Source organism: Vulpes lagopus, chromosome 9, assembly GCF_018345385.1.
Source record: "Vulpes lagopus strain Blue_001 chromosome 9, ASM1834538v1, whole genome shotgun sequence".
Classification (NCBI taxonomy): domain Eukaryota; kingdom Metazoa; phylum Chordata; class Mammalia; order Carnivora; family Canidae; genus Vulpes; species Vulpes lagopus.
In genome coordinates this window covers 59,583,273-59,596,471 of record NC_054832.1, presented here as the reverse complement: position 1 = coordinate 59,596,471, position 13,199 = coordinate 59,583,273, and the positions used below count along the sequence as shown (strand labels likewise).

Sequence of the window (13,199 nt, the reverse complement as noted above, 5' to 3'; positions counted from 1 at the left end):
AATGGGGGGCTGACCACCAGATGGCAGTGCTCTGACTGCCATGGACCCCACAGGGGTTCTGCTCCGGGGAGAAGGACAATTAGGCTTCACGTTTCCCATGCTATTTAAATTTGGATGGACAAACTTTTTGGCCAATTTATAATTGGGAAAGTTTTCCAAGTGACACTGGATGCTGGTAATTGCAAACATGTTTATAGGCAGCCTAATACTGCGGTTCTCCGGTACATTTCTGGTTCCTGTAGCACACTCTGGACTTGAAGGATAAAACTGCCTGGGTACCCATGGTGAGGGGGAACTGACTCCGACGCCCCCTTTGAAGACTGCAGTGTGGCTTGCTGGTTTCATTCCTTCGCAGGACCTAGCCTTTGTCTCCAGGGAGACACTTCCCAGCATCACAGTATAAACTCAGGCCTGGCAGGTTTATCTGGTTGTGAAAGATTTTGTGTCTGCCTCGAGCATTCTGAAAGTAGAGATGTCTGTGCACTTCACCCCCAGCTCCTGATTCTTCCCACCCCGATTTCCTCAGCTTTGGCTTCTTCAGAATCCAGGCTCTATAGTCTATACAGCATGTGGTTCTCAACTGACCTGTAGTGTTTTGTCTTTACTGAGTTAATTTGCAGAGAGAAAAACAATCACCTTTGTTGAGTCACTTGATTCCTCTCTACCACCCAAAACACACACACAAACACTCTCTCTCTCTCTCTCTCTCTCTCTCTCTCTCCTTTCTTTGTGGAAGTCCTTAAGCAGAACTTAAGCTGCGGTTCCTGCTTTGCCCTGAAACCATGCCTACAGCACATGTTGATAAGAAATCTGCTGTTTTGGAAGAGTGGTTTCTGTGCGGCTGTGGGAGAGTTGATGGTATCCTAACAGGTTCCTGAGCTTCAGTATTCAGTGTTGCTTCAAAATTAGATTATTGGAAGCTGGTTTGGAAGATTCAAGTGAAATCGTTTTTTAGGTCTTTCTGTCCATGAACCACAATAATGCTCCTCCCCTCCCTGTTCTTTCTTTTCTTCTCCATCAATTTACCACTAATAACTTTCTCTTCTGAGACTTTTATTCTTCAATGTACTCATTTTTTTTTCAGATTTAGTTGTAGACAGGGAATAGATCTCCTTTAAGCTGCTACATACTCTGATTCACAAAGAAGTAGCATTTTATACACCTGGTTATTCTGTGTACTATTTATTGGCAGACTAAATAATGTAATGCTGTAACTGCAGTTGGAGTCTCTGGAAATCAGTACCAACATCCACCTTAGCCCTTGCAAGTGACCAATACATTTTAGTAGAGGAATGGGCAAAACTATATGTAATCGCCACTGTTGATTTTCCTGAGATTTAAAAAAAACAACCCTTTTGCACAAAACAGGTCTCTGTCAATGAGGCCTTCTTTTTGGGTTCAGTATCAATCACACCTCTAGGGGGCGCTTATTTTATGGTTGCCATTAGTGGAATTGATGCTCAGTTGTCTTAAGTCTTCTTTCGCCTACTGAGAACCGGTGGCAAGACTTGAGTGCTTTTTAGTGGGGAATCTACAGTTGGAAATTGCAAAGGGTGGCCTGCAGCTTCCTGTCTTGTCTCCCACTGAAGCTGTGCTTCCTTGAAAGCATGTTAATAATAAAGACATTAGTGCAAGAGACTCAAGTTAGAAGGTTCAGTTGTAACAGAATGAAGTTTAACCCATCATAAAGCTACACAACAAACGGAACTGTGACAGTCCCTAGAATCAGAGACAAGTCCTCTGTCATTTGGCTCTGACTGCTTTTTAGAGACCATTTCCATAATGTCATCAGGAGGTGTTCTAGCTCTGATTCTTGCAGTTTCCCCGTAATTGCAACACAGCCAAGCAGGTGTTGCTCTGGAGGTTTCTGTGGCAGTCTTGGCACCTGGGATACCTTGGATTACGGAGTTACTGGCCCCACTGTCAAGCCCTGGGCCTGCATATGCTGCATACATTAAGTGATGTTTAAACATTTCTTAGATGTACTTGATAGGTTTTTTAAAACTCACTCTCTACCCTGGCCAGTGATTATTTGTTTTGGAAGGACCCGAGTCATTTCCAGGCAGCCTTTTAAAATCTCATTCCCCTTAAAAATCAGCCTTTAAAATAAATCTGTGGTCCAAATGCATCTGGCAGATAGAAAGATAACCTGGTTCCTATATGCACTAACATTTATATCTAGTCTTCAAATGATGTTTTATTTTCACCGTCTTCTTATAAATCACTATCATTTAAAATAGATATTCGGCCCATGAAAGCTCTAAGTACATGGTGCCCTCTGTTTTTGTCATAGTAAACAAAGCAATTGGCCCATTTGAGTTTTTACAGCTTACAAAATGTCACTCATCTGAGAAGATAGTGATGTCATATCAAGCACATGAATGTAATTAGATTTGAGAAATTTTGGAATCAAACTGGGGGGAAAAATCTCAACTAGGATATGATAGCTGAGTGTTAAGATCATTCTTGTACAGTTCTTACATTTTGCAGTTTAGATAAAAATAGAAAAAATGTTTTAAGTAAATAGCTGTTCTTCAGAACTTTGCAAATGATTTACTCTTCCACAGTGGCTAGTATTTTTTGAGCGCTAATACTCAGAATAGTGCCAATTCACTATTCCAAGAGTTTTACCTGCAGGAACACACTTAACCATCAGCACAATTCTGTGAGGTTATCCCCACCTAACTAAGAGTTTAAGTTAAAGGGTTATCCCCACCTAACCAAGATCACACAGCTAGAAAGTCCTTTGACTTGGAGAGGCTTCAGAGCCTGCACACCTAATTTTATTATGCCTGCAGTGCCCTATGTCTCCTAATCTTCAATGCACTTACCTGTGAATGTACGTTGCAAATATCTGCTCAGTGACCTTTCAAATATAGAGTCCCCAAGGGAAAAAAATTACCTTTTCCCTAATTTTTATTTAAGAGACAGGATAGCTTCATGATAAGAGCACGGCATCCAGAAGTAGACTTCTGAGGTCTCACCTCAGCACTGTGACTTTGGATAAGCTATTCTATCTAGAAGTGTCATGATTTCTTTCATAAAGCAAGGATGATGAATAAAATAGTCCCTACTACATAGGGTTGTTTTGAGAATCAAATGAGTTAATACATAGTGCTTAGAGCAGTACCTGATACACAGTAAATAATTCATAAGCCATCTTCTTGTTACTGCCATTTAACTGGCTCATATCAAAATGGTGAAAATGGTTTAAACATACACAATGGTGGTGGTTTATCCTGACTAATGGAGAGTTTAGTGTTCTGTTGATGTTTGATGATTTGAATCTGGGGCAAAAACAAAAATAAGGCAAAGTGCTGTAATATATATTTTAGTTAGTTTTCTTTGCATGTGAGGTTTTTATTGTAGTATACACTCCAGGATTTGTTTGGCTGGTAAGATCCAGAAGTACCGGAGAGTGCCAGCTTATATCTGAGGAAATTCCATGAGTAATCAGTATGACATGATCCTCTTTACCTCAGGTAAATCAGTTATCTTAAACACACTGCAGCATTTTTGAGGTAGGTATTTTGCATGCATGATAATTTTCAATCCTACCAACACCATAGGGATATATACTCTTTATCACCATTTTAGACATGTGGAAACCTATCCAGAGTCACTCAGCCAATAGAGTTAGGATCACTATTAAGGTTCAGGTTGTCAAAAAAAAAAAAAAAAAAAAAAAAAAGGTTCAACTTGTCTAATTGCAAAGCACAGACTTCATCCACGCTAGCCATAGTCAAAAACCATCATCATCATCATCAACAACAACAATAGGAGACGGAAATAGTAGAAAAGGCAAAAAAAAAAAAAGTGATATTTTAATGTTTCTTCCACCAAATAGAGGCAAACCTTTAAAGGATAAAGGTTAACAGAATAGGGACAATAAACTTTTCTGAGGCAGATTGAACCAGTTTTCTTGCAGTATCTTTCAGGCCTGTGATATTTATTGTTTTCACTGATTTTTATTATTAATTTGTATGTTTTATTCATTGACATCTGTTATGTGTAAGGGCCTGGGCTGGAAGCTACAAAGGATGAAAGGATGGGGAAAAAATCGGGTATAGTTCTTTGTATCACTTGAGACTATCATCATCCGTCTTTGGGTGAATACCCAGTAGTGAAATTATTGGATCATATGGTATTTCTAATTTGGGGGGGAACTTCCATACTGTTTTCCACAGTGGTTGCACCAATTTACATTCTCACTAATAGTGCATAAAGGTTCTGTTTTCTCCACATCCTTGTCAACACTTGCTGTTTATTGTGTTTTTCATTTTAGTCATTCTGACAGGTGTATGATAATATCTCCTTGTGGTTTTGATTTGCATTTACCCAATGATGAGTGATGTTGAGAATCTCTTCATGTGTCAGTTGGCCATTTGTATGTCTTCTTTAGAGGAATGTCCATTCATAACTTCTGCCCATTTTTAAGCTGGATTATTTGCTTTTTGGGTGTTACATTGTATCAGTTCCTTATATATTTCAGATACTAAATCTTTATTGGATATGTTATTTGCAAATATCTCCTCCCATTCTGTAGGCTGCCTTTTAGTTTTCTTGATTCTTTACTTTGCAGAAACGTTTTATTTTGATAGAGTCCCAATAGTTTATTTTTTGCCTTATTTTCTTGCCTCAGGAGATGTATCTAGAAAATCTTGCTAGGGCTGATGGCAGAGAAATTACTGCCTGTGCTCTCTCATATGATTTTTATGGTTTCAAGTCTCACATTTAGATCTTTAATGAATTTTGAATTTTTGTGTATGGTAAAAGAAAGTGGTCCAGTTTCATTCTTTTGCATATTGTCCAGTTATCCCAGTACCATTTGCTAAAGAGATGTTTTCCCATTGTATATTCATTTTTCCTTTGTTGAGGATTAATTGGCTATATTATTGTGGGCTTACTTCTGGGTTTTCTGTTCTATTACATCGATCTTTGTGTCTAGTTTTGTGCCAATACCATACTGTTTTAATTACCACTCCTCTGTAATATAACTTGAAATCTGGAATAGTTATACCTCCAGGTTTTCAAGATTGTTTTGGCTCTTATCTCTCGTGGTTTCATACAAATTTTAGAATTGTATGTTCTAGTTCTGTGAAAAATTCTATTGGTATTTTGATAGGAATTGCATTGAATCCGTACATTGCTTTGGATAGTATGGACATTTTAACATATTCTTCCAACCCATGGGCATGGAGTGTCCTTTTTTTTCCTGCATCATCTTGAATTTCTTTCATCAATGTTTTATAGTCTTCAGAGTACAGGTCTTTCATCTTTTTGGTTACATTTATTCCTATAAAATTTTTTGGTTTTGGTACAATTGTAAATGGGATTTTCTTAATTTCATTTTCTGTTGCTTCATTATTATATAGTAATGCAACAGATTTCTGTACATTAATTTTGTACCCTGTGACTTCACTGAATTCATTTATCAGTTCTAGTAATTTTTTGGTGGAATCTTTATGGTTTTCTATATATAGTATCATAGAATCTGCAAATAATGAGAGTTGCATAAATTTTCCTTATCAATGTGGACACCTTTTATTTTTGTCTGTAGTCTAACTGTTGTGGCTAGGATTCCAGTATTGTGTTGTATAAAAGTGGTGAGATTGGATATCTTTGTCTTGCTCCTGACCTTAGGAGAAAGGCTCTGCTTTTCACCATGGAGTATGACATTTGCTGTGGATTTTTCATATAAGACCTACTTTACAGAGGGTTTTTATTATGAATGTATGTTATACTTTGTGAAATACTTTTTTGGGACTTATTGAAATGATCATATGGTTCTTATCCTTTCTTTTATTGATGTGATGTATCATGTTGATTGTTTGGCAAATACTGAACCACCCTTGCATCCTGGCTATAAATCCAATTTGATTGTGGTGTATGATTTTTTAAAATGTGCTGCTGGATTCAGTTTGCTAATATTTTGCTGAGGATTTATGTTCATTAGAGATACTGGATTGTAGTTCTCTTTTTTCTGTAGTGTCTTTTTCTGGTTCCATATTTGATGGAAGCATTTTTACAAATCTCAAAAAACTTAAATGCAATAAAAAAAATCTCACACAATATACACAGAAATAACATATACTATCTGTAGCTATACTAAAATTCATGCATGTCATAGGGTCTATTAATTTGGGTCTCAACTCAAAGTGACTTTAGGTGTGTCAGGAGCAGCAAGAAGTGTGTGGCAATTTATTATAATTAGGGTGGAGTACACAGTGTTCTACCTACAGGTCCTTCCAATGCAAAAACAAAAATACCAAATAGTAAAACTTAATAAAATACTTTTTTGTCTAATGCATTATACATAATTATCAAGCAGGAATCCAGTATTGACATTTGTATTGTAGTTTAACAGTTAACATTTACTAGTCCTTGTTAAAATTTATGTTCCAACAAATTAGTTTTATACCCAAATAATGAGAAGTGGGGTGCAACTTGCACGTATTAGCATAGTAACTGGCATAAAATATGAATAAAGACATAGTTTAAAAGAATGTAGGAACCATCATTTCACACGTAGTGAAATAATCATATTTCTACTTTTTCCTCACTCTTTCCAAACTGGGAACAAGACTCAGTGGGTCACTCAAGCCACGCTCCACAGGAAGCACCACTGCAGGCTAATGCTAAGGGCAGTGTGTCTTTGCCTTTACTGCTTTCAACACAGAATTCCACCTGCTATTCCTTTGTTCCAGCTGCTCTTTTTTAAACCTATCTTGAAAAGAACTATGGTTATCTTCATCTTCTGTCTCAGAGATGATTTCCATCTTCTGAATGATGAGTTTAATAAGCTCATGCTGTTTTTCCAGAAGAGAAGTGAGATCCTTCAGCCTAAAAGGATACACAAGTCTTGTGAATTTATCATCAACTAATTTTTCAGTCTATGAGTGCAGAAAGACATACGTTACTAGAAGTGTTCTATCGCAGAGGGGCTGTGCTCAGGTCATAGCTTCATGGTAGTCATAATCTTTCTCAGCAATACATATTTTTAAAGTGTTCTTCCTAAGGTTGCACTGTTGATTCTTGGTTAGTTTATCTTTATTCAAATTTTAAAGATTAAAGTGCTATTGTACTTTCTGCACTAAAATGCAGAAAGATTAAGTGGCTTGCCCGAGGTCCTAGAGTAAGTAGTTGAATAGGGCTTTAAACTCAGTTAAATTAATTCAAAAGCCCTCAGGCTTAACTACTCTATACTATATAGCTCTAGGAATCCTCAAAATCTTTCAAAGCTTTGATGAATGAATTCAGATTGGTGAATTGTACCAAATAAGCTGTTGGGCCTAAAAAATTTCTCATGATTCTCAATATACTATGACATCAGTCAATGAAAGTATGACTTAATATATGAAGTAAACACAAATATACCATAAGACCTGACAGTATATAGTATTTAAAAATTTTAGGTTTTTCAAATACAGATAAAATGAAAAATACATACCGATATTTCTGTTTTGATATTTCTATTTCTAGAGAGGTGTCAACATTTGGAATTTCCTGTCTTGCTTCTTTGGTGTAAAAAATAAAATGAAATATACGCTGTAGGATAAAAGATTAATAGTTACTCAGGTTGAACTCAGTTCAGGAACTATTTCTTGAATGTATGCCAACGATTCAGCTACCGAGCCAGGTATGCTAGCTAGCACCACAAATATTCTAGGACATAGCTATGGCCCTCAAGGAGCTCACAATCTGTTGAGAGAAACCTATTATCAAGAGCTATAAAACAAAATCATATATATAATAATAAAGAATAGTACAAGATGTATGGATAGTGTAGAAGGAGGAGGAAACTGGAGCAGAGGATCGTTTATGAAAATGTGTAATTGAATCATCTTATATTTTCTCATGAAAAATGCCCATCATAAGTGGTGGTATTCCATATAGGACTAGCTGTTCTTTCTCTTAAAACTTCCCTGCACCATTATCCAACACAATTGAATTTCCCATGAGAAGTTTCTGAAATGCTATTTTAATATATATTTTTAAAATTTACTGTCTTTTAAACCACTGGTAGACTGGAAAAGGCCAAGGAAAAATGTGAAATGACCAAGAATGAGCCAATTATAGGAGTCCAGGCAAGAGAAGAGGACAGCTCACACAGGCCACCCAGGAGGCCTATGGGAGGCTCCCTAAACATGGGAGTGACTGGATATGAGGGGCCAAGAAAGGGAAAAGAGACGTCAAGGATGACATCTTGCACAAGCAACTGAATGGTGCTGACATTAATTGAAATAAGAAACTTTGGAGAGGAAAGAGGCTTCTTTATTCTTTCCCTACAAGGGGAGTGAAACACAGGAGGAGTGAAAATTGTGAGTTTCTTTTTCATGAGTTCGTTTTGAATTTGCAGAATTTGAGATACCTTTAAAACATACCAGTGAAGATGTCAAGTAGATAGTTGGACATAGGAGCCTGGAATGCAAAGGGAGCTTTAGGCTATAGAATCAACTGCTCAGTCTTCTGTGTTTTAGGAATAGTTGCAACCATGGATATGAGTGAAATTAAACAGGGAAATAATGGAGTTAGAATAAAGCCTAGGCTGATACTCAGATTGACTTTATCATTTTATGAATACACAATATAAAATTAATGTGCAAAGAACTCAGAGTATTCATAGAGGAGGGAGCCGAGGCATGGTCAGGACTGGCATCCAATAGTTCTGACTTTTAATACAGTCCCTTTCTCATTATAATGCAATAGCTTTGTTTAGTCTCTGACAACTACTATATTTTCTATAGTGTACATTTCCCACATATCCGCATGTGTGTATATAAGTATCCAAGTGTATGTAACTATGTGCTCCGTATATGTAAGTGGTATGTGACTATAAAAAACATAAAAGGTATATCTACACTGTAAAAAAGATACAGGGCATGGCTGATCCAGCCACCCACCCATGGGCTATCACAGGGGTGTGGTACATACTTAACTCCAGGGTTGTGAATGAGCCACTAGGAAGAACAAAATTAATGTCTCCCTCCCACTGCCCATAACTTTCTCACTTTCTCACTTTATCACTTTCTCATGTGGGTTAATCATGCACTTTGTTTTTTAAATCACAGTTAATTCTTTTCCATAGGCACAGTGACTCAAAGTCTATACAAGGGTGCGCTTACAGATAACACAATGAATGAATGTCAAGCAGTATCATGTTATTTATGCTGATATTTTTCACATGTACTTACTAATAACCCTGTACATCTGGGTCTGTTGGGGTACACGACGATGGATTTCTGATCTACTTTGCGTAGGAACCAGAGTGGCAGCTTCTTCTCTAAGCTGGTATGAAGTTCCACCTAAGGGACAGTTTAGATTTATTGAGAGGAATCATTAATATGCATCTAGAATTTTTATATGACACAGAAGCAATCATTAGTAGAGCAACCTAAAAGCTGACTCATGTGTTCTGCTTTATGTACAGGCAGCAGGGCTGGCCAGCCTCCCTGTCTCCCACCTCATCCACTGACAAGACAGTGGCAGCAATCTGCAGTTGGGGAAACTGTTTAAAGAAGAAATTCAATTTAAGTGAGATGTTCACTGGTCATAGACTGTGACTGACAGTGGGCCTATAGGAATAAAACTTTGTCCATATTCTGGGGCATTAGACTACAAAATGCACACAACTGGGATGTGTGGTTGGTATGAATGTGCACGGGTGCAGGAGAGGAAGCAGTGCTTAGATGGAGGAAAACGACAGGAAGCAGTGAAAGGATTCAACCGGCACATCTACAAGTACTCTATCAATTTTTCATGGCTGTGCTATCTGGGGCAAAATGGTTTATTCATGACAGATCTTGAATATAATTTCTATTTTCAGAGACAATCTTTTGTCTCATTTAATGGATTTACCTTGAATTGATATTTAGTTTAATTTTCAACTTTTCTTTTTGTTTGCCAAATTTATCTTCTACTCTTTTTTTTCTTATAGTCCTTTGTCTCTGTTGCCATGTAGGTGAGTTCTCTAAGACCACAGGCTTTTTTATATATGGGCATGTAAGTGGTTTATATCCACAAATGGTGAAATGGTTAACAACTTCCCTGACCACCTGTTTAGAACTCTGACCCATCTCCCATATAACATACTCTGTATCTTGCTTCCCTATTTTCATAGCACTTACCACTACTTCATGTGCTATATATTAGTTCCAGTTTCAAGAGCAGCTATGTTTTCTTGTATTTTATTAACACCACCAATTAGGTATTTTCTTTGAGTTTCTATAATAAATAATTTCCAAGGTTCCTTTTTCCCTCAGGTCTTAAGGACAACATTCCTTTCCCCTTGCAATATACATTTTTTTCCAGAGGTCACACATTATCATTTGCTTACTCAAACTTGATTGAAAAAGATTTATTTAAGCCTAGTGTTTGCCAACAGACAAAGCACACGATAAGTCTTAACCTTGTTCACTTTCTACATAGGATTTGCCAGATTTTCCTTCTCACATATGGGTCCTGGGAAGGATGACCAGCAGAGCCTCAAGTCCAAGCTTGGTCTAGTAGACCCACTGACTGTGGCTCCTCTGGACTAAGGGAGCATCTTCATCCTTTCTAACTGGTGGGTTTTCCATATTGAAGGTAATTTTGTGGTGTGCATGATGTACATAAATGTATATAGTGTCTATAGCTGCCAGCCTGTACTGGAAGTGGAGGTATTAAACGGCTCCAAGCCCCCACCCCCCAAACATTCACAACTCCTGTCCTTGAGGAACTGTTACATCTCCCAGCATGCAGCATCCCAGGAACCTTTCTGCCCCGATGTAGGTTTGAGATGATTTTGGAGAAGACTAAATGTCCCTCTGTGAAATGTGCTGCTGCCTGTCTCCTCAGGCCCCGGTTCTAATGTGGCCTCCAATTAGGGTTGTAAGTCTAACATAGAGAGTTTTACATGGATGAAGAGATTTGCTTAAAAAATAACTTAAGGGAAATAAGAGAATGACTTCCTGATTTTCTTGTCAATGTTCTTCATAATCTAAAACTAGGAAGATAACATAGGAGCACTTGTTCTGCCCATTTCCTTTACAGGCTTTTGCGCTATTGTGTTTCAGGGAAGAGATCAAATCTAATATTGAATTGTGCTTTTCATATCAACGCTACTGACCCTGTAGTTGAGTGGGCTTCCCCCAGATGTCTATGTAGTATTATTGCTTCTGTTCATTAATTTACTTTCCTTGATCTCTCCAAGAGTTATTAGTTATGAAATACTGCTGACATGCCTGAAAAGAGGTTTATACATCTCTTTTCCTCTCCTCATCCACCTACCCAGAGTCCTGTACTCCATCTTTGTTACAGTAATAACTGGTCAGTTAGCTCTTCCTTCCTGTAATCTTTCCCCACTAAATCAAGAATATAACAGGTCACCTTAAACACCACTTTCATTTTGTTCCCATTATTTGGAAGAGCTGATAAGAACTTCCCACTTACTAACAACATAATTTGAAGCCCTTCCATCATTTACTGCCCTTACTTTCAAAGCAAAAGGTTTCTGGATGGCTTGGTCAATAGAGTGAGACTCTAGATCTCAGGGTTGTTGAGTTTGTAGAGTGAGACTCTAGATCTCAGGTTGGGTGTAGAGATTACTCAAAAACATCTTTAAAAACAACAAAGCTAAGGTTTTCCTTTGCTACTTTTAAAGCTCTCTACCAATTTAAGCAGTCTTAGTACCCTCTAAGGAGCCATCCTTCCAGGCCATGTGGCCTTTCACCCTTCCTTAGCCACTTCTTATTCTGCCTTCAGCCCTTTGCTCCTGCTGGGGTCCTGCCTTTTGGACTGGCCTTGCTGCTCTTCTAAATCCCATCTTTCAGTGTCTGTCTCACATGCCAACTCTTTCATGTAGCATTTCCTTAACTGCGTTGGCATTTATTTTCTGTACCTAACATTTTAACCATTTAATTTATATATTTTTGTTCTTTAAATGTGCCAAACCCTCTGTATAATATATGGCTTAGTCACAGAAAATAAGAGTGTAAGGATGGTTCTAAGCTGATTTTAATATTTTATACTCTGTTTAGTTGATATGGTCTCTAATTAGACTTATTTAAAGTCAGTATAAATTGTACTGTGTTCCACACATATCATGTACTAGAACAGTCTTTTTAGAGATAAACATATGTTAATGTATAGCTGAATGAGTAAGAGAGAAGAAAGCAGCATGACAAAAGTGAAGAGGATAAAGTTAAATCTTACCATGACTTTTTCTTTTTCTTGAACTGGCCTAAATTTCTAAATGTGCATGTTCAACTGGTCATCAGTATTTTTATTTTTTTTAATTTTTTTATGATTTTTTAAAAGATTTTATTTATTTATTCATAAGAGAGAGAGAGAGAGAAAGGCAGAGACACAGGCAGAGGGAAAAGCAGGCTCCATGCAGGGAGCCTGACGTGGGACTCGATCCTGGGACTCCAGGATCTGGCCCTGGGCTGAAGGCTGTGCTAAACCACTGAGCAACCCAGGCTGCCGGTCATCAATATTTTTAAAGCATCAAATATTCCCATTCAAATATGAAATTTAAAGATAATGCAGTTAAGAGCATAGAAAGTTTTTCATTGTGTAACAGGTGAGTACCTCATATGATTCAATAGCCAAGGACCTACCCAGAAGCCTCTGACTAGCAAATTTTACATTGAATGGTCTACAAAAATGTAAGAGTTGCAACAAATGAACAAAACCTCATGGATGTGGTTAACACTTCAATATAACCCATGATGTGTGAATCTTGCAATGCTATAGCTAGAAGATCAGTAGCTCCTTGGAACAGATGGGCTGTGACAGGACAATACGTCACACTGGTGACATTCCTATGATATTCTTATTTAGCAGCTAGCCACCTGGAGGGCCACATGTTAACATTAAAAGAGGCTCAGATAATTTCTCAGTTTCTCTGCTAAGATTTTTCTAGGAAAATTTCTTCATCATTTTTGATTCTTTGACTACAACAGGTATACCAGAGAACATGCACAATAGGTACTATATGCTGTGGTGCTTCTCATCACTGACAAAATATCAGTTTTAAATAATTGTTCACAGAAATCAGCTATTCTTATACATGAATAATTAAGATGGGGCTAATTTCATTCTGTTTTAAAATAAATACAGTACTTACCTGCATAGCAATCCTCTTCAATAATGCATGCTTCTGGACCTCTGCAATGTCACCAACTGCCAAACCAATCTGAAGTAAAACACAGCATTGA

At 37.5% G+C, this 13,199-nt stretch overlaps 1 protein-coding gene across 1 annotated transcript in view; it reads right to left on the bottom strand.

Annotated features, from left to right (window-relative positions):
• Positions 1–5,581: 5,581 nt before the first annotated feature.
• Positions 5,582–13,199, bottom strand: part of TRPA1 (transient receptor potential cation channel subfamily A member 1) — a 52,132-nt gene continuing 44,514 nt past the window's right edge. Inside the window, exons 24-27 of the mRNA XM_041769327.1 lie at positions 13,109–13,177; positions 9,195–9,305; positions 7,451–7,548; positions 5,582–6,843 (exon numbers count right to left, since the gene is read on the bottom strand). Of these exons, the coding sequence (XP_041625261.1) occupies positions 6,639–6,843; positions 7,451–7,548; positions 9,195–9,305; positions 13,109–13,177 (483 nt within the window). The 3' untranslated portion in view covers positions 5,582–6,638. The remainder of the gene's footprint in view (positions 6,844–7,450; positions 7,549–9,194; positions 9,306–13,108; positions 13,178–13,199) is intronic.